This window comes from Cucurbita pepo, chromosome 17 (assembly GCF_057944985.1).
Source record: "Cucurbita pepo subsp. pepo isolate OVF chromosome 17, ASM5794498v1, whole genome shotgun sequence".
Lineage (NCBI taxonomy): Eukaryota > Viridiplantae > Streptophyta > Magnoliopsida > Cucurbitales > Cucurbitaceae > Cucurbita > Cucurbita pepo.
In genome coordinates, this window is record NC_141814.1 from 12,854,647 (window position 1) to 12,875,365 (window position 20,719).

General features: G+C 37.0%; 2 protein-coding genes and 1 long non-coding RNA gene across 8 annotated transcripts; 1 reads left to right on the forward strand and 2 right to left on the reverse strand.

The window, feature by feature from the left end:
• Nucleotides 1-343: 343 nt before the first annotated feature.
• Nucleotides 344-3,088, reverse strand: LOC147787675 (Mitochondrial import inner membrane translocase subunit Tim17/Tim22/Tim23 family protein). Its single transcript, XM_087119201.1, has 4 exons — nt 2,881-3,088; nt 2,691-2,804; nt 1,085-1,189; nt 344-737 (listed from the first exon to the last, which is right to left on the reverse strand). Exons 1-4 carry the CDS (start codon nt 3,023-3,025, stop codon nt 478-480), a joined length of 624 nt encoding a protein of 207 aa, XP_086975327.1. The 5' UTR covers nt 3,026-3,088; the 3' UTR covers nt 344-477.
• Nucleotides 3,089-4,290: 1,202 nt separating this feature from the next.
• Nucleotides 4,291-10,534, reverse strand: LOC111778296 (ethylene-responsive transcription factor-like protein At4g13040). 4 transcript variants are annotated; one of them, XM_023658030.2, is made up of 7 exons: nt 10,234-10,534; nt 8,124-8,238; nt 7,878-8,008; nt 6,885-6,969; nt 5,451-5,631; nt 4,711-4,832; nt 4,291-4,622 (listed from the first exon to the last, which is right to left on the reverse strand). In XM_023658030.2, the coding sequence occupies exons 2-7, from the start codon at nt 8,164-8,166 to the stop codon at nt 4,498-4,500; spliced, it is 687 nt and encodes a 228-aa protein (XP_023513798.1). In that variant the 5' UTR covers nt 8,167-8,238; nt 10,234-10,534; the 3' UTR covers nt 4,291-4,497. The 4 variants fall into 4 exon arrangements, with proteins under 4 accessions (XP_023513798.1, XP_023513796.1, XP_023513797.1 ...); XM_023658028.2 differs by having other exon boundaries at nt 8,124-8,244; XM_023658029.2 differs by having other exon boundaries at nt 8,124-8,278.
• A 3,127-nt stretch (nt 10,535-13,661) lies between these two features.
• Nucleotides 13,662-19,932, forward strand: LOC111778295 (uncharacterized). Of its 3 annotated transcripts, XR_015413492.1 has the most exons (4): nt 13,662-13,857; nt 15,835-16,110; nt 16,184-16,400; nt 19,055-19,932. It is a non-coding gene; the product is annotated as an uncharacterized LOC111778295 (long non-coding RNA). The 3 variants fall into 3 exon arrangements; XR_015413490.1 differs by lacking the exon at nt 19,055-19,932 and having other exon boundaries at nt 13,664-13,857; nt 16,184-17,583; XR_015413491.1 differs by lacking the exon at nt 19,055-19,932 and having other exon boundaries at nt 13,664-13,857; nt 15,835-16,105; nt 16,184-17,583.
• Nucleotides 19,933-20,719: the final 787 nt, after the last annotated feature.

Below are 20,719 nucleotides of genomic sequence, written 5' to 3' on the forward strand. Positions count from 1 at the left end.
AATACCTTTCTCCAAGGTCATCTTTTAGAAGCAAATCAAGATAAGTTTTCCATTTATTTCCGATAACCTGAAATCACGGCGATCATTTCAAAAGTAATGAAATCTCGACCGAAAATAGGTAAGAAAAGAAAATGTGGAGTAAAAAGAAGCTCAAGATTCCACAAGTTAAAGAAAATTTGTATATGGAAGAAGCAATAGGACCTTGCTGGAATTATCATCTTCAACTTCTGCTGCTAATTTCTTAATTTGGAAGAGAAATATCAGTTTATTGATAATGAACCATAAAGTAAACAGGCCTATGAAATTAAAACAGAGAAAAGGAAATTAAACATAAAGAACAAAATTGTCAACTATCAGAATTCTCTTCTTATTATATCATAATCCACGCCATATGGTTATAATCTTTACTTGTATATTGAAGAATCCACGAAACTTTGGATTCTTTCCTTCCTTGATATATGGGGAAATGAAAATGTTTCAAGGATCCTTTTTGTTTACTTGCCCAAGCACCCTCTGTGCGTAGAGCTGTTGCTCCCGAGCTTGTTTAGCGGCTAAAGCTTCCTCGTCCAGTACTTGGATCGGGGACCATTCGGGTAATTTCATCCAGCTATTACTTTCTTCGAGTATTGTTTCTTTGTAGCTTCTGAAAACAGGTTTTAGTTTGAGTGTGGCATAATCTATTGCTGTCCCAGCGATGGTGAACATTATTGAGTATCGAACAGAGCCGAGCCGACCACCTGAAAAGAGAATGTACGCTGTAGATTCATAATATTTCATCTCTACCCATTTGTGTACCCTATGAATCATCAAGTTCCAGTTCAACCTAAGCAAGGCTCTCCCTCATTCAACAGCATCAAATTATGAAAACATCCTTCTATCTTGTACTGAAAACTGATTCAAAACGTAAACCATGCTAAAATAACTAGAGACTTGTGCAATAACTAAGATGTGCAAAATTAGTATAAAACCAAGCTCAAAGCAACAGTCTGAGTCCAAGATAAAAAATAAAAATAAATAAATAATAAAAAAAAAAAACAGACTTGCTTCTGTACATGTGAGAGTGAGGGATGTGGAGTTAATTAACCTTGAAGGCGTCCAAGAAGAGCTCCGGTCCCGAACCCTGCTATTGCAGAGTTCATAAGGTCGTCAGGTTCTGACCTTCGAGAAACTCTAACAAACTCGCGTGCTCCTGTTAAATGTATGAACTTAGTTATTTTTTTCATTCAATATTCATCTTTTTGGAAACAAAAGTGTTAAGGTTTTTTATTGAATAAAACAAAAATTTCCATTGTTTCTGGAAGCACTACCCCATCTTTCTTTTAAGTTGGAAAAGGTCATTCATTAAAAAATAACAGCACAAGCAAATGCAGCAATAGCAGTAGCTATGAAAATAGAACAATCCTGGAAAAGAAATATACTGCCGGAAAAGGCTACGCCATACCCTTAACACTAGGCCGACAGTTGAAAGTCACAAATTCTGGCATAACTACGACGATCAACCCTAAAAGGTCTAGAACAAAGTATTAAATAAACACGGCTAAACTCCACAGCTCAGAATTCCCAAAAAAACAGAGCCTGTTGTCCTTGTGAGAATAGTTAATGATGGTGTTAAAAATGGAGAGGAAGTTGTTGATCTAGACTTGAGAGTCTGAGGAGTAAGTGCCAAACAAAAATTGGAAGGAAATAATAGGAAAATGAAGCTCCTTCACCTCTCTATCAATCTAAAGAAGAAATCTCATGGAAATTGAGAGGGAACTGAGAGTAATCGAACAATGGTTAAAAGAAGAATCCCGTCACAGTTTTGTGTTGATATCTCGAGCTTCAGTGGTGGCTAGGAGGCAGGAAAGTAGGAAATCAAGGCTGTTTGACGACTACTAGTTTATTCCTTTTGGCTTACATCTCTTTGCCTTCGTCTGCCAGTTAGTCTCCAAATGGAGCTCACCTCACCATTATTTAGTAACAGAATGGATACATAATGGCGTACAATGGTGAGCCCCATGGTGAAAGTGCTCATCATTGCTTCGGAGTGAACCCCATGCCGCCTTGCACCATAGGCACCCGCCTAAGTGCACTTAGAGAAACTACTCAGAAATAGTAAATGGAATTCAAAGTTGATTACGATCGTTTTGACAAAGTACATCGTTATATCAAGGGTTGCAAAAGCTACACCATCACATGCCAAAATCATTTCCCTTGTTCAGGTAACTTGATAAAGGTTGAACTAACCCAACCCAATAATAAGCTCCTATAAATAGAATACCCAATTCAGGAAAGGTATGTATCATACAACGAGTGCCCAAATTCTACCTCCTATGTTCATCCCTAACTCTAATGAAACCAAAACCCCTTTTCCATCTCTTCCACAATGAGTTGATGACTTGACCATCGAAACAGACTTCTACAACTCACCACCACACCAATGTGAAACTATATAATTTCGATCCAAATGAAACTTTAAATTGTGATCCAACACCCACGTTGTCCATCATCAGAAAAATAATAAACCCTAAAGGACGGGCAATATAACAAGCTAAAAACATTTCCATTGTCATCGTTATTCGTTAACGCCCTAATCTTCTTAAATAAGCAGCAAACTACACAGTTTCCTAATTAAAGTAACATTCAACAAATCCAATTACAATAAAAGCTTTCATAAGCAAAAATTTGGAGCATCAAGGAAAAAAAATTACCACAGTAGCAAGCAGCGACAATGGACAAATTCGTAGCATATGTCGCAGAAATATTTGCCAGACCATGAACTTTCCGATGCTTGGACACTAGTCCAGCTCCTCCCCCAACAAATCCTGCAGAAAAGAGAATATACAAAACATGGATGAATTTTTAGGTCGTTCTTGAGAGACACCGGAAACATACACAGACCTGCGAGAATAGTGGGGAAAATGATGCGTTCTTTCCAATCGCCATAGTTTGAAGAAGAAGAAGAAGAAGAAGAAGAAGAAGGGGGGGGAGTGTCTGAATCTAGGGTTTTGGGACCGCCGGAATCCATAGCAGCTTCCGAGAGCATCCGACGCCAAATGCTACGATAGAAGAATTGAATAAAGAAGTGTCACCGTCCGTCATCAGCCTGGAATGAAAGTAACTTTACAATTATTTTTTTATTACTATTAAGATAAATATATATTCTTTTTTACTGAAATTATTTTACTTAATCTCTTCCCAAATTTTAAAATATCATATTTTTACCTTTTACCTTTCAAGATTTTACCTATTTACTCCCCTGTTTTTTAACTTGTATATCGATTAAATCACTCTTAACTTGTAAGTTTAGTCGATTGAACCAATGAACCATACGAGCTGGTTAGATGTGTGAAGCATATAGCACGTAGTGTTCCCTTTTCTTGACCCGACCTTTTTTTCAAGTCTAGTTGGTAGAATCGGTGAACCATGCGAGCTGGTTAGATGCATGGAGCAGAAAGCTCGTAGTATTTCCTTTTCTTGATCCAGCCTTTTTTTTCGAGTCTAGTCAGTAGAACCAGTGAACCACATGAGTTGATTAGATGTGTAGAACAGAGTGTCACAAATCGCACTTTGATGGCAGCGGACTTGCGATTGTGCGGCACTCACTTCCCAACAACAAGTGAGTTAAGCCTATTCGTTCTTGAGTCGCTTATAGTCAAGCGACGTATGCAAAAAGGCAATGATTTGAGAAATTGGAAATGATGTTATATGGGAACGTAAGCAAAAGGGCAACAACAATGGCCTACTGCATATAACTATCGGGTATGAAGAAGTTGACAACTAGTCATATCCCCTATAGTACATTTTGAGGCATTTTAGCCCTTACAGGTGTATACACGATTTTGGTGAACGATCATACACCCTCATACTGACCCAATATGGAATGATAAAGACCTATCTACGATGAAAGCGTGTAAAAGGGGTTTGGAACGGACATGCAACCATGGACAACACGTCCTGGACAAGGAAGACCGGGATATCTGTCATGCGGCCATTGACAACACGCCTTGGACATGCATGACTGTGACACAAAGCACTTGTACTATTCTCTTTTCTTGATTCCGCCTTTTCTTCACTTCAGTAGTAAAATCAGTGGTAAATGCTCGGCTATTAAGTCATGTTCAATTATAATATCGTTCGAATGTAATTTAGAAGTACGTTCAAAACAAGTTAAAAACAATCTTAAATATTTCGCAAGACAGCCACGAGAGCGTGATTTACTCTAATAAAAGAAAGCTCGTCTTAACACGAAACACGAGAAACTCTTACTCGGGTCATCCTCGAACATATGATTTTGAAAGAGACATAGAAGAAGGTGTAATGGAAATAATTACATAGATCTGTATCAGTTCCATATAGATTCAATAAGCAACATTGTTGGAGGCCTCAACACTAATATGCTTATTGGGCCAAAGCTATAAGAATTTGCCTAAAAACACATTTACTTGGGGCTATTCAATGGAGGTTCAACCAATTTGGCTAACCTCTTGGACCATTCTTCTTGAGCCAAAGGCTAGCTCAAGTGATGGAACGGTTAATGTCTTCCCGCACGGGAAACCCGATGAACCTATGCTTGAACTCGGTGTCGTCGACTGACGAAGATCCAGGCTTGGTTGGTGATCCTGCGCTGAGTCTCTTGTGCTCTGAAAGACATTAAACGAATCAAATGTAACGAATGAAAAACCGAGAAAAAGGGAATTGAAGAGTCTGAGAGGAAAGCACGACGACTACTTTTGTTCGTAATTGCATGGCGAGTCATTGCTAAGAAGTCTTCCCATTTGAACTTCTGGAGTTCTTGCTTCTCCTCCTCGGAGAGCTCGAAATTTGGTTCACGTCCACATACAAAAGCAGCTCTGCAAAACCAAGAGCCTAGTGAGCTTATGGTAGCTAATACGACCCGAAATAACTTGATAAGTAAATGAACTAAATGATATACAGTACTACGACTCTCCACAATGGTATGATATTGTCCACTTTGAGCATAAGCTCTTGTGGTTTACTTTCGATTTGCCCAAAATGCCTCCTACTAATGGAGATATATTCGTTACTTATGAACCCATGATCCCCTTAATTGAGTCTCGACTCCTTCTCTAGAGCCCTCGAATAACTCAAACAAAGTACACCATTTGTTCGCTCGAGTCACCTTTGACTATACTTTCGAGGCTTACAGGATTCTATTGACATGGTAAGTTAAGGACATGACTCTGATACCATGTTAGGAATCACGAACCTCCACAATGGTATGATATTGTTCATTTTGAGCATAAGCTCTCATGGTTTTGCTTTCGGTTTCCCGAAAAGGTCTCATACCAAAGGAGATGTACTCGTTACTTATAAACCCATGATCAACCCCGTGATTAGCCGACGTGGGACTCCTCTCCCAACAATCCTCAATAGACAGCATATGTTGTTTATCGCTAGCAATGAATATTTTAAAAAAAAATTAAATGAGCGATTTGAAAAACGAATACCTGTCGTACAAATGAGCAGCCTCTTCTTGGGAACCAAACGTCCCCAAATGGATCTGTTTCTTGTCGACTTTAATTGCAGCCTGCCATTTCATGTTCTTGAAGTAGACGCCCCTCATGATTGATAGCTCTTGATTATGAGAGTTCTTTCTCCTATGTCTCTTCCGATGTTTTAGTGGATGCCCTACAAACACAAGTCCATGTATTCTAGATGAAATGCACGAACTCGAACTCGAACATTGTGCACAATGATATAGGGGTGAGACCGAAAACAAGTGTCTTACGAGTGGTCGTGATTGATACAACCCAAACTATATTGCAATGTAAAAGATAATTCGAGGTACTTGGACCTTCCCTATCTTGTGATCACTCGAGCCCTAAACTGACTGAATCAGTAACATAACAGCCCAAGCCCACCACTAACAGATATTGTCCACTTTGGCCCCGTTACGTATCGCCATCAGCCTCATGGCTTAAAAACGCGTATGCTAGGGAGAGATTTCCACGCCCTTATAAGGAATGTTTCGTTCCTCTCTCCAACCGATGTGGGATCCCACAATCCACCCCTCTTGGGAGCCCAACATCCTCGCTGGCACATCACCCAGTGTTTGGCTCTGATACCATTTATAACAGCCCAAGTCCACCGCTAGCAGCTACTGTCTGCCTCACGGTTTTAAAACGTGTTTGCTAGGGAGAGGTTTCCACACCCTTATAAGGAATGTTTCGTTCCCCTCTCCAACCGATGTGGGATCCCACAATCCACCCCTCTTGGGTGCCCAGCATTCTCGCTGGCACATCACCCGGTGTCTGGCTCTGGTACCATTTATAACAGCCCAAGTCCACCGCTAGCAGATACTATCCGCCTCACGGTTTTAAAATGCGTTTGCTAGGGAGAGGTTTCCACACCCTTATAAGGAATGTTTCGTTCCCCTCCCCAACCAATGCGGGATCCCATAGTCCACCCCTCTTGGGAACCTAGCATCCTCACTGGCACATCACCCGGTGTCTGGCTCTGATACCATTTATAACAGCCCAAGTCCACCGCTAGCAGATACTATCCGCCTCACGGTTTTAAAACGCGTTTGCTAGGAAGAGGTTTCCACACCCTTATAAGGAATGTTTCGTTCCCCCTTTCCCACTCTCTCTATTTGTAACCAAATAACATAACTAACGCCCTAACTATTCACTAATATACCGTATAATATCCTAATTATCTTCTAATGACCTTCCTATCAGTCACGATATCGTTCGTCGTGCCAACTGCAAATCGCTATTGAACACGAAACCGACAGTGCCTTCGCTTACATCAAAAGTGTTCAAAACAGTGCAAAAATAAGCATCCTGATCAATACATACACTACTCTATATGTCAAAAGCAAGCCATAAACAACAACAAAGCTATGATCATCTGATAAACACATTTCTTAATCAGATAACCTGAGATAGGCTGATTAGATTGTTCTTTCAGCGAGGTCAAATCCAATGCATTTGCAAAACTGGATTCCATATTTACAACAGAGCTCTGTAAGAAAAGACGATGTTCGGAAAATAACAGTCAGATTATAAATCCACGTGCTCGAGAAGCAGATATAATGAACCAGAAAACGTAGACTCGATGCTAAATATCAGAATTTTACTCGACATACCTAAGTGGTCGATTTAGATGCAGATTTTTCATAGATCTTCATATGTTATGAACTAAGTGCGATGTCCCACATTGGTTGGGGAGGAGAACAAACCACCATTTATAAGGGTGTGGAAACCTTCCTCTGGCAGACGCGTTTTAAAGCCTTGAGGGGAAGCCCGAAAGGGAAAGCCCAAAGAGGACAATATCTACTAGCGGAGGATTTGGGGCGTTACAAATGGTATCAGAGCTAGACACCGGACTATGTGTCAGCCTTCTCGTTGTTCCCCGAAGAGGGGGTAGACACGAGACGGTGTGCTAGTAGGGGCACTGGGCCCCAAAGGGGGTGGATTTGGGGGCGGTCTCACATCGATGGGAGGAAGGGAAGTGTGCCAGCGAGAACGCTGGGCCCCGAAGGGGGGTGGATTGTGATGTCCCACATTGGTTGGGGAGGAGAACAAACCACCCTTTATAAGGGTGTGGAAACCTTCCCTTGGCAGACGCGTTTTAAAGCCTTGAGGGGAAGCCCGAAAGGGAAAGCCTAGCGGTGGATGTGGGGCGTTACACTAAGATTCTCAAACCACTATCTCAAGTAACATGTAAAGAATGAAATGCAGAAAATATTTCACAGACTTTTATCATGAAAAACCAGGAAGCTTAACCAATGAAGTTATCTAGATGTAAATATCATTTCGAATGTCAACGTTCAGCAATGAAATCGGGAAAACTTAGTAGAAATCTAAAAACGAGACCGACTTGCTTACGAGATAACTTGTATAAATGTTAACACAATCATATGAACGTACCCTATCTGTGATGTGAACATCATCAGAAGACGTGGGATGCACGGTGACAAATTTGCTACTCGGACTAGGATTTTCGGGAGTGATTCCGTTTTCTGAAAACTTAGGAAGTGAAGCTACAGATGAGCTTTTCCCTGAAATGTAGCAGGAAATTTCAATTAACAGTTTTAAACAAATGGATTAAGAACCTAGCGAGCTCGGAAAGAAACAACAAACAACCCGTTATCTCACGAGAATATGTAAACGTACCAGCGCATAGTCCCAAGAGCCTGCGCCGTCTTAAGCTCACCATAGTTGATATCAATCGTTACGTCGTGCAGAATGTATGTGACAATTTGTTGCAGTCAAATTTTGAATGTAACCTCTGATCCTATACAGAGAATATTAACCATTGTTGTGAGCACCTGAAGACTCAAAAATATTGATGAAGTTGGTGAGTAGCAAAACAAGAAGTTCAATTCCTCAAGCATTCATGTTCATGCTTCAAGCTCAATCGATTCACCTGAAAAAAAAACATGATTTTCGCTTTTTCTTTGATATAAAACTCAAGAGAATATGATGTGTGAGATCCCACATCGATTGGGAGGAGAACGAAACATTTTTTATAAGAGTGTGGGAACCTCTCCCTAGTAGACGCGTTTAAAAAACCTTGAGGGGAAGCCCGAAAGGGAAAGCTCAAAAAGGACAATATCTGCTAGCGGTAGGCTTGGGTTGTTACAAATGGTATCAAAGCTAGACACCGAGCGGTGTGCCAGTGAGGATACTGGGCCCCAAAGGGGGGTGGATTGTGAGATCCCAAATCGATTGGGGAGGAAAACGAAACATTCTTTATAAGGGTGTGGAAACCTCTCCCAAGTAGACGCGTTTTAAAAACCTTGAGGGGAAGCCTGAAAGGAAAAGCCCAAAGAGGACAATATCTACTAGCAGTGGACTTGGGTTGTTACAAATGGTATCAGAGCTAGACACTGAGCGTTGTGCCAGCGAGGACGATGGGCCCCAAAGGGGAGTGGATTGTGAGATCCCACATCGATTGAGGAGGAGAACGAAACGTTCTTTATAAGGATGTGGAAACCTGTCCTTAATAGACGCATTTTGAAAACTTTGAAGGAAAGCCCAAAAGGAAAAGCCAAAGAGGACAATATCTGCTAGCGGTGGGCTTGGGCGGTTACAAATAGTATCAGAGCTAGACATCAAGCGGTATGCAAACGAGGACGTTGGGCCCCAAAGGGAGGTGGATTGTAAGATCCCACATCATTTGGGGAGGAGAACGAAACATTCTTTATAAAGGTATGGAAACCTCTCCCTAGTAGACGCGTTTTAAAAACCTTGAAGGAAAGCCCAAAAGGAAAAACCCAAAGAGAACAATATCTACTAACAGTGAGCTTATGCTATTACACGACGGATCAAAGAACACAAGAAAATATGTTTAGAAGAAAGGAAAACGAAGGCAGTGAGAAAGGAGGAAGGCTAAACGATACACAAAACACGTTTTACATCGACAAATTCACGAAAGTTACTAACAAAATCATCGAGCTAGCCCCGACATGATTGAAGTCCCAAAGCATTTTCCCAGCTTCAAGAAACGATCTCCCCACAAGACACACAATCTCCAAAACTAGTAACCCAAACCAATCCTTAACAATGAGAAGAAAACACAAAACAACTAGCTGTTCATTTCAAATCTCAGTATTCTCTAAAAGGATTTACAAATTCCATCAAATTTGGCAAGAACTCAAACATAGTAACGGTCCAAGCCCACCGTTAGCAGATATTGTCCTCTCTGGGTTTCCCCTTTCGGGCTTCCCCTCAAGTTCTTAAAACGTGTCTTCTAGGGAAAGGTTTCCACACTCTTATAAAGGGTATTTCGTTCTTCTCCCCAATCGATGTGGGATCTCACAACAACGCAGTATGCAAGCACGATAACATAAAATCATATGAGTTTCAACACAATGAACACTGAAGAACAGAAACTCCAATCTCCAGAAAAGAAGAAATCAAAGAAAGAAAAAGGGAATGACAGAAACCTTAAGCATCTATCAATTTTCATATCACTAATTCAAAAGCAAAACCAAGTGAGTCCTTATCTCTCTCAAGAAATAAGTCAACCCAACCCCCCCAGCAACCAACCACCACCATTTCTTGTAGGAGAGGCCAAAAACAAGGGAACCCCCAATTGCTCAAACGCCCAAATGAAAAGCCAAACACCAAAAACAAGACAGACCCAGTAAGGAAAAAGCAGAGAAAACCACAAAAACCATCGCACAAACCTCAAATGAGGCAGCCATGGAAACACCCAAGTGAAGCAAACAAAAGGGCAAGCCATTAAAGAACAAAGAAACTCAAATGTGCAGTAATATACCTGAAAAAACAGCAACCATGACGGATAAACAGGGTCAAGAAACAGAGATTTCAAAGAATCAGAGACCAATTGAAGAATTGAAGAGGAAAAACAAGAACAGGGTTGAGGAACTCAATGTGCAAACGAAGAACATGCATCGGAAAACACAATAGAACAAGAAATTTGGAATGGGATTGATATTATTGCAGCATTTTTGTGGGTTTTTTGGGCTCAGAGAAGGTGGTAAACTGGTGGCATGGTGGTGTTGCAGAGAGAGAGAAGAAAAGAGAAATTGTGGGTTGGAAAAAGAGTTGGTTGAATTAGAGAGAACGAAAGGGTAATGGCTGTGGCTCTACATAAAAATTTTAATTCCGGAATTGCCCTTTCAATGCCATTCTAAATCAGCAATCTAGTATATATCTTTTATTATTATTATTATTTATTATTATTATTATTATTATTATTATTATTATTATTATTATTTGTAAGAGCTGTGGGCATTTATTTATGGAGATTATAGTAATTACATAGACCGCGTGCCATAATACTAAATATTTATTAAAATATTATAATTTTAATTAAAGAATAATTTTTTTAATATTTTAATATATTATTAAACTTAGGTTAGGAGTTGGTTGGGCGAGTGACCTAAGCAATCCAACTAGAATTCACAATTCAGCTGTCTTGGGGTGTTAGATTGATATTTTTTTAATTATTTTTAAAAAAATGTTATATTAATAATTAAATTTTCATAAAATTTAAATGTCAAACCTATTAGGATCCGTGTTACAAACGTAAGATAGGGTTGAGTTGGAATGTAACCTTATTTTTGAGCTAGTTGGATTGACCCGACCAAAAAAGTGTTGACACTTAATTAGTCACGCTGGCTATTGGAAAATTTTCTCCTTTTGTTTTCTACTCCAACGCTCCGACGAGTCATCTACTTAAAAGAATCCAAGTTTCGGATGAGCTTCTCCCAATTATGTATGCTCGGGAGTCCTATTCCCTATGTCAATGAGATAGTTCCAATTGTCGTCCCTTCTCAAAAGTATGTTTTGATGTGAACATGGTAGGTAAATCCACTGATCGAACTAAATTTTTTAGTTTGGGTTGGATAGTAAGTTGTGAGGTCACGTGTAAAAACTAAAAAAATCTCTAAATTTTCAATTTTACATCCTACGACAAATAGTATCTGAGAATTTGAACATAAATAAATTGAGGTTAAATCGTTTTTATCCGTTATATATATATATATATATATATATATATTTATTTATTTATTTATTTATTTTGTGAAGGATTATTAAACAATTTTTTAATTTTTAAATCATATTATTATTATTATTTTAAATAAATTAAACCTTAAAATCATATTTTTGTTGACATTTCCATTCATGACATTATTGTTAAATTGACTTTATATTTTGAATTTCTAATTTTGTCACGTTCATAAAAGAACGTCGTTTATTTATTATTATTAAAATTAAATTTATACAATTCATTCAACAAAATTCTTATATTTTAACAAAATTAAAAAAAAATTATTTTCATATTTCAAGTTTATTTTTCCGTTGTTGGGAATCAATAAAATATAATAAATTTTATTAAATCATGTGAATATCGATTTAAAATATTATACTATAATTTAAATTTATCCAACAACAATAATATTTTTTTTAACAGTTAATAATAATAATAATAATAATAATAATAATAATAATAATAATAATAATAATAATAATGGGGTTTGTGAGGTACAAAATGACGAAATTGTCTTAAACAAAAGAATAATGAATCTATTTTTTTGTCCTTAGTGCAAACCACTATTATTCGCCTTTAAAAATAACGGACGAATATTTATAATTAATAAATTCTTATAATTTTTAAATGTCTAATTAAAGCATTAAAAATTGAAATTGGATATTAAAAAAAAAGATTTATTTTATAATAAAAATGTAGTTTTTTTAATTTTAATTTTTAAATTTCGCTAAAATCTAAAATAAAAAATTATAAAAATAAATTATAAAATTCTTATGTAATTTTTTTAATATTCTTTAATTCAAATAATTTTAAGAATTTACAAATTTCAATGTAATTAAGATATGAGAAAAAAAGAAAGAAATAAATAAAATAGAATTAATTGGAGAGTTGAATGTGAAGGAAGCATTAATTAAATAAGAGAGAATTTTTTAAAAATATAAAAAAAGGAAGGGGCATTTTAGGAATAAGAGGAGTTTGCAAGGGTAGAAAGGGAAATTGGAAAAATTAATGATGGATGGAGTTGGGGTTGGTATGGTGAGGCTACGATGGGGCACCGACGAAATCGTGATTGGATAGGTGACCTGCCATTCATGCCATCACCAACCCAATTACCGTTTCTACCCCCGTAATTTTCACACCCATCCCTTTTTTTTTTTAATTATTAAATATCTTTTTTTCCCTGTAAATTTTAAATATAATTTCTATTTTTAAAAGAATAATAACATTTTAAATCATTTAAATAGATGGGCCCGTGTGTGGTTCATCTCGTCGGGACTTCCCGAACATCCATCCATCCGGGTTCTATCGAGGCATAGGTTGTCCTACATTTTTTACCGCGCGGCGTCGTGATCTTGACACACTCACGACTAGCCTTAAGGAGAATTAAGCCCCATATATATTTTTCGCCCCGACTTTGTGGCTTTGTCGGACCTTAGGCGAGGTTTGTCTTCACTAATCGAACATCGCTTGTGCGGAATCTAAGCTTGTTCAACCACACACGCTGCCTGCGCGTGCATGTTCAATCGCGACACATCCGACTTGCCTCTACGTTACGCCAAGTGAAAAATTATAATTAAATAGAAAATTGGCACAAAAAATTAAAAATGAACATCAATAAAAATTTAGTAGTCCCAGCGTGCTAGCGAGTACGCGGGATTGTGAGATCTCACGTTGGTTGGAGATAGGAACGAAACATTTTTTATAATAGTGTGAAAACTTTTTCCTAATAGTGCGTTTTAAAACTGTGAAGTTGACAGTGGTACCTAACGGGTCAAAGCGGACAATATTTGCTAGCGGTAGACTTGGGCTATTACAAATGGTCTCAAAGCCCGTTACTAGACGATGTTATGCACTAGTCGGTGTAGGACTAGACCTTCTACACAATAGACGCGTTTTAAGGAAAAGCATAAAGAAGACAATATCTACTGGTGGTGGTGGGCTTTGACTGTTATAAATGGTCGTTGTTTATATATTTAGATATAATTATTAATAGTTAATTTTGAATTTTAATTAAGTATAAAATCTAATTTAATTTAAAAATGTTAATAAATTAAAATCTTTTAACTTTTAATTTTATCTAAAAATGTCTAAACAAATTAATTTTTTTATTAAAAAAAAGGATTATAAAATATAAATATAAATTTTATTTCGAGTAGATAATGTGCTGGGCGGCCCAATATGGTTCTATAAAAGCTGAAGCATTCGTGTTCGGCGCCTGTTCGCGGCATTTGCGATTGGGATTTATTCAAAAGCTTAGACGCGCAGCAAATTAGGGTTTCGATCTGTGAAAGCTCAAAATTCAACACCGAGATCGATCATGATTTACGACGTTAACTCCCCTCTCTTCCGCTCCTTCCTCAGCCAGAAAGGAGGCCCTACCGACAGGTGGTATTCTCCTCTATTTTAACACTCTATTGTTGTGTTCTTGTATCAATCGCACGAGTGCCAGAATTCTGCATCTTTCTTAGTAGGTTGGGATTTGAATGCACCTATCTAAGAGAATTTTAGAGTTTGTTAGAGTTTTCGAGACAAGTTTGTAAGAATACTAGAAACTATTCATTTGGAGCTTTATCTTTCATTTTTAGAAATTAGAAATTATGTTTGATACTCACTCTTAAATTATAAGTTGAAAGATTTTTAAACTTCGTCGATGTAAATGTAATGGACATATTGTAATGATCATGGTTGATCGAGTATGAAGACTGGATTCTTGTCCATTGCAAATTTTGGGGCATGTTGTCTGAATTATTATTTTTTTGGCTACTCCATTTAGAAATTTTTAAGAATCCCCCTTAGTCAACAACTTCACAATCAACTTTGTTGTGTATATAAATTCTACGTCGGGTAAAGAAAGTGCTTTGTCTTCTCGTTGTCTTCAACTCCTAAAATATTCGGTTTGTGATCATAAGCATAAGATGTCGTTTGAAGTGCTTCTTTAATCATCAAGAGAACTTGTCTAATGATTTTTTGTGTAGCCTACCTGCTTATCATCTCTCTCTCTTCCATTCTTGAGCCTGAAACTTCTAATCTGTTTTCAGAAGGTTTGGGGATCTGAAAATGCGTTAAACTTAAAGTATCAATCTTTAGATGGATGGTTTCTTTTAAGAGGGATGGAGAAGACGTAGGAGGAGATGTGGGAGGTTGTGAGGTTTAATGCATCTTTGTAGGCCTCTGTTAAATGGACAATTATGTAATTATCAGCTTGGTGTCATTCTTTTGGATTGCAGTCCATTCGTGTAGCTAGTTGCCTAGTTGAGGAGGACTCTTTTTGTATGACCTTGTTATTTCTTTCATTTATCTCAAAGAAAGCTTGGTGTCTTACCCCCCAGAAAAAGAGAGTCAAAACTGTCAAACTTGGGATTTAGTTTTTTCTCATGCCGATTTTCCTTGTCTTGTTGTTTTTTATGCTACCTTCTGTTCTTAATTTTGCGATAAATTTCACCATTTTATTGTTAATCTTCTTTTTCTGTAATACTTAGCTTGGAATGATTGACTCGCTACATAGATTAACTTGGAAACCTATTTGTTCTTCCTGACTGAGCTTCAAGTCAACCTCAATTTAATCTTTGGGCTTTTGTGGTTGCAATGCAACCATGTAATCAAATCTTGAATGTGAAGCACATACATTTGAGTTTGGATAGTGTATCAATGTCCAACATATATTTGGCACACTTCAACACATATTGAATACATGATAGACATGTATTCAGGTGAACAATTATCAAACGTGTATTGCACAGTTGTAAATGTAAGGTGAACAATTGTTGTACACTTGAATTTAAGTGTTGTGGCAATTTTGTAAATGGACTTTAAAAAAAGTATTGGAGATAAGAAGTAATTGACTTATTTTTAAACGCATATGAATGAATATGCATCATTGACTTTAAATTTCTTATGAATACATATGCATTATTGACTTAAAATTTCACGTAGAAAAATGTTGGGTTGGGTTGGGTTTTGTTTATAAATGTTTTCTTGTAAATTACTACATGATTAGAAGTTGGTGATTAGTTTCTTCAACCTTTGTAAGCATTACACATTTACAACTATTATTGGAAAATCAACAAAAATGTGGACTTATTTACTACTTGCTGAATGATACAAAGCGTTGAAACATTTTTCTTTCAGTTCTTATTGAAATCCATCCATTGATCCTGAAATATTTTTTTCCATTCTTTATATCCCTTGATGTGCCGTAATTTGTTGCATTACCTAGCTTAGAAACTGGTGTTTTTTCTACATGCTTTTGCTGTCATGCTTCTTGTGCCACGTAAGCTTCTCTTGAGATTTGACCTGACGAGAGTGAGGTTAAGAGCTTATGATGTTCTTCAGTGTTTAATCTGTCTGAATTGAATGGTTTAGGAAAATGGAGTAGAAGCCGAAAGAACAGAGACCGAAAGCCAGTGAGAATAAGCCTGTTATGTCAGAATGAGAATGAGTTGGTTAAATCCTTACCGATTCTCTTCCGTTTTAGTAAAGTTTTAAAAAATTAAACACAAAAATGGAGTTTGGTTGAAGTTGTAGAATAGACAGATTCCATGGACTTGACCTCAAATAGTTCCAATTGCAACTGGAGCACAGGCTTGGCTTCTTAGTTAACAATTAAAGGGCAGGGTGGAACCTTTAACTTTAAGTAAGGTAGTTGATGTCTTATCTAAGATGAGTTGACTCTTTGAGGTATTATTGCTTAGATGTTTCAACTTTCGTGCAGGTGGGTGTCAAAGCAAGTGATTTAAGAGAAGTGAAGACCGAAGAGTTTAGAGGTCGACTGATCCGACTCCCAAAAGTTGTGGCAACAAAGCTCGCTCTCCATCGTCTATCTAGCGATGGAGGAAGGATTCTGGCGAGACTAAGAAAGAAGGGGGAGAGAGTTTGAGCCATACAATTTTGACACCAGAAAGGCAGAAACTTTTGCCCCAATTCGAAAGGTGGACAATCTCTTTTATCTTATCTCCATCTGCAATATTTATTACTTCCAAAACTGATATGTCATTCATTTATTACTTTCAGAAATTTATCTATGGATGCTATTTTGTGCCCTCTCTTTTCTTCTTGGGGTGTGCTGCCAAAGTTGGGTTAGGGATGTCATGTGAATCATTCCATATTTTCGAGTTTGTTCCTAAGTTCCTCAACCTGACCAACCTGACTAGAGTGGTTAACCCAATCCGACCCATTCCATCCCTCGTATCACGAAATTGGGTCTTGGGGTTTAACACTTTGACTCAACAAATTTTAATGGAGAGACAAGGCAAGATGACTCACAATTGGATTAAAGCAGAGATGCCCATGTGATGGGGAAAGATTTAAATATACTTGTTTTAAATAATGTTATAAAATATCCTAAGACAAAAAATAATACTCTACAATCATAAAGTTCAACCAACATAATATCAAAAAAATTCAAAATTTAATATCACTACATGGGTCGTCAACAACTTATTTACTATAACAACAACAATAATAAAAAATAAGTGAATAATTGGGGCGGGGCGGGGACATGGACATGGACGAGGAATAAAGTTTTCGTCCCCATCCCAATTTAGTCAACGGGAAAAAAAAAACTCTCCTCGCTCCCTCCCCTGTTCATCAAATATCATAAAATTTAAACACCATACAAAATTATTAAACACATCTTTAAAACCAACTCAAATTTACTCCTTTATTGAAGTGTTCATGAACTTACTAGATATTCCTTCTAAACCTCACAATCTTGAAGAGAATAAATCTTAAACTTTTCAAAAAGCCAAAAATAGAATAAAACATGAAAGTTCAGAAACTAAAATGAAATTTTACCGGTCGTTTTTATCGTTTATGAATGGATTGTGAAGTGGAGGAATGAATGAGTGGGTTTGGGCATTGGCATGTGGAAAATTTGGGTACACAACCACTATAAGCCTCTTCTTGTCATCCAACTCCTATAAACATATGGGCTTCTGATGTTTGTTCATTTCACCTACCAATCCTTTTCTCTCTTTTTAAAGTTTCATCCTTCAACCTCTCATAATTGCTAATGTTTTATGCCTTTTTGGCCTACACAGCCACACCCAGAGGATCCCATGTTATGACTCACTGTAATGTCCCTTTCGATTCAAACAAATTATTCACTGTTCTCATTCTACCATTCACGTCCTATGACATGTTATCGTTTCTTCCATTATTTGTTATTTTAAAGAAGAGTCTAGTTCTACTTATCTCTATGTATATAATCATTGATGACGTAGAAATCGTATATAGAAAAGTAGACAGTTGGTTAGAAGAATAAAATGTCGATAGCTACAAGACGAACATTGTAGATTATGAGTGTGACTGTCGATTATGACCCCTTGGTGCCTTATCTAGCTTCTCTTGGGCTTCTGGTTCATCTAGTTACTCTCCATGTAGGGTACAAGTACTTTTCATGCTCTATATGTCCATGTCCATGTCCATGTTTAGGAGCATGTGATGATGAGGGATCAACCTCAAAAGCATAATATTGTGGAGTATGAAGATATCATGAATCAACACGGGATCGGTTTCTCCAACTTTGGAGAAGTTTTGATCTCACGTCAAACACTTTTGGTACAACTTGTTTCATGCCTAATTGTCTCATTACTCTGTTGGATATATGCTAATCAACAACATGAAAGCATATGGGAAAACTTACCGTACACTAGATATCATGACCGTTTCTACATTAATTAGGTAATGTCGTAATGGCATCGATATGAAGCTTCCAAATACAATCCTTAGAACCCTTAAGAGATCAAACCAATTTAGATCAAGGACAGAAAGATAAGAAAACTTAATATTCTTACCTCAACATTGCCCAATTCAGCCAATCCATACTGCCCGTAGTTCCTCCCATTGTTTATCAACGAGCATAGACAGATTGGGCATAGGAGACTGGTGTGTGGACCAGTGGTGGGGATTTGGAAAACTTCTTTAGAAGTTAATGATTAGAGACGAATGGGGTGTAGGGTCTGTGTAGCGTGAGTGCATGTGTGACTTGAGTACTGTCCTTGGGCGAGATGCTGCTATTGAATCCCTCTTTTATGCTAGAGTTGTCATCATCTCATCATCTTCACAACCTTTATTTTAAACTTTAACCATCCCAACTCAACACCCGACTTCTAATAATACCCGACCATATAAACATCGATACGTTATATAGTCTCTCTTTCATGTAGATACGCTACCCCTTCTGTCTCTCCTTGGAGCATATAGATCCACCCCAATCAATGAACAAAAGAACAACAAACGGGTAAGGAGAAGAGGAGAACAATATCTAGGCAAGCCTTGAACCAAACTCGAAAACGAGCTGGGAATAACAGGAAGAGTCTAGGAAAGATTCGACATGGAGTGGAAGTACTTGGTCGCTAGAGTTTCCTTTTCCTCGATTGATTATTTATGTTGTTATAGTTGAAAGATGTTATAAGGCTCAATCAAGTGTCAACAGTGGAATGTGGAAGACAAACAGACACTTTTAGAAAGTAGCTTTTTTTTTCCCTTTCCAAATGTTAGTTAGATCAGACCCCCTCCTCTCCTCTCCTCTCCTCTTTCTTTCCTTCATTTACTCCTTTCTCCACTTTTCTCTCTTCCACAGACTCAGTTCAGCCTCCCATTCCAAGCTTCCAAAGATTCAGAAGAAGAAGAAAATGAGTAAAGAAGAAGAAGAAGAAGAATTAGAATTCTCCCCATTAGCTCAGTTTGTGTCTGAAATCTCCCAATTCTTCTCCTTACTTCTCTCACACCCTCTCTATTTCTCTTACTTCCTGTTCTTCTCCCCTTATCTTCTCAGGCTCCTCTCCTTTGTTTCCCCTCTTTTAGCCACCACATTCCTCTTGATCCTCCAGCCCTTTTTCTCCCATACCCACCAAACCCATTTAGATGACCAAACATTCCCTCTCCCTCAGCACCTTGAGTGGTTCAACACTGTCTTCAACGCACCCACTGACATCCCCACAAACCCATTTCCACTTCAAGAACCAGAGATCAACAAACAAGAAGCAAAAGAAGAGGATCATGAGGATGAAGAGAGTAGAGAAAATGGGATTGAAATGGGTAAGAAGAGCTTTTTGGTGGGGTGTAAAGAGTTTGAAGATGATGAGGATAAAATGGATTTGCTTTGGGAAAAGTACGAGGAGAAGGATGAAAAGAGCTGCAATTTAAAGAAGGATTTGAGGAGTTTGGTGAATCTTCAAAAGGAAATGGAAGAAGAAGAAGAAGAAGAAGAAGAAGAAGAAGAAGAAGAAGAAGAAGAAACTGGGAAAATTTGCTGCTTACAAGCTTTGAAACTTTCGACTGGAAAAATGAGATTTGGAATGGGGAAGAAAAGTGGTTTGAAGAAGATTTCAAAAGCTTTCAAAGGGCTTAAATTGTTGCATCAGCTCGCTACCACTCGTAAGAACAAGACATGAACACATCGTTGTGTATTTTTGTTGGTTTTTTTTTTTTTTTTTTTTTTTTTTTTAAAAAAATTCTAATTTGTCGCCTAAAAAATGAAATAATTTATTTAATTTTACATTCTGGAACTAAATTTAGAATCTCTCAATTATGAATTGGAATTATTGATAAATATTTGGGAAAATTCCTAGAAATAAATTTTTTTCATAAAAATAAGTTAAAAATCCATGTATTTTTAAATTAAATAGGATAAAAATATAGATTTAATATTAACATAATATCTTGCACTGAATTAATAATTAATATTATTTTATTTAATTTTTGTTTCACAGAATTGTTACTCTTTGATATTAACATATCTCTCATTTTACTAGAAAGAACGATAGCTATATTTTAAAGTTTAAATAATTTTTTTTTAATTTTTTATTCAATATAGAAGCTTTATTTTGGGTAAATTTAATAAAATTTAAAATCCTTTTATGAACATTAATAACAAATAATTAATTATTAAAGAAACAATTTGTAAAACTAAGTGTATTTTTAACTTGAGAATAGCAGTTCACCTTACCACGTGTCATCGAGTTGTCACACGTGGGCTTCTACGTCATACATGAGGTGACGTGGCAAAAAATAAATCAATTATAATCTTTTTTTTAAAGCATGAACTTTCATTATTAGGCGTGGATTTGGGAATTTTAAAATTACATCATGGATAAATAAATTTAATAATAATTATATAATTGATTAATCAATTAAAAAGTTTTAATAAAGTTGTCCAAACAAATGATTAATAGCACCATCGATCTTAAGAAGACGATGTTCCAACATCTTCTGCTCATATAGATAACGAATAACATATGGCTCG

Bases quoted from the DNA above. Each gene is read 5' to 3' on its own strand.
- LOC147787675 (XM_087119201.1), bottom strand. From the start codon at position 3,025: ATGCTCTCGGAAGCTGCTATGGATTCCGGCGGTCCCAAAACCCTAGAT. The intron at 1,190-2,690 runs GTAATTTTTTTT...TACATTTAACAG, and splicing joins TGTCGCTGCTTGCTACTGTG to GAGCACGCGAGTTTGTTAGA. The intron at 738-1,084 runs GTTAATTAACTC...TTCTCTTTTCAG, and splicing joins TCTTCTTGGACGCCTTCAAG to GTGGTCGGCTCGGCTCTGTT.
- LOC111778296 (XM_023658030.2), bottom strand. From the start codon at position 8,166: ATGGTGAGCTTAAGACGGCGCAGGCTCTTGGGACTATGCGCTG. The intron at 5,632-6,884 runs GTTATCTGATTA...TTGTGTTTGTAG, and splicing joins ATCTAATCAGCCTATCTCAG to GGCATCCACTAAAACATCGG. The intron at 4,833-5,450 runs GTATTCGTTTTT...TTGGTTTTGCAG, and splicing joins GCTGCTCATTTGTACGACAG to AGCTGCTTTTGTATGTGGAC.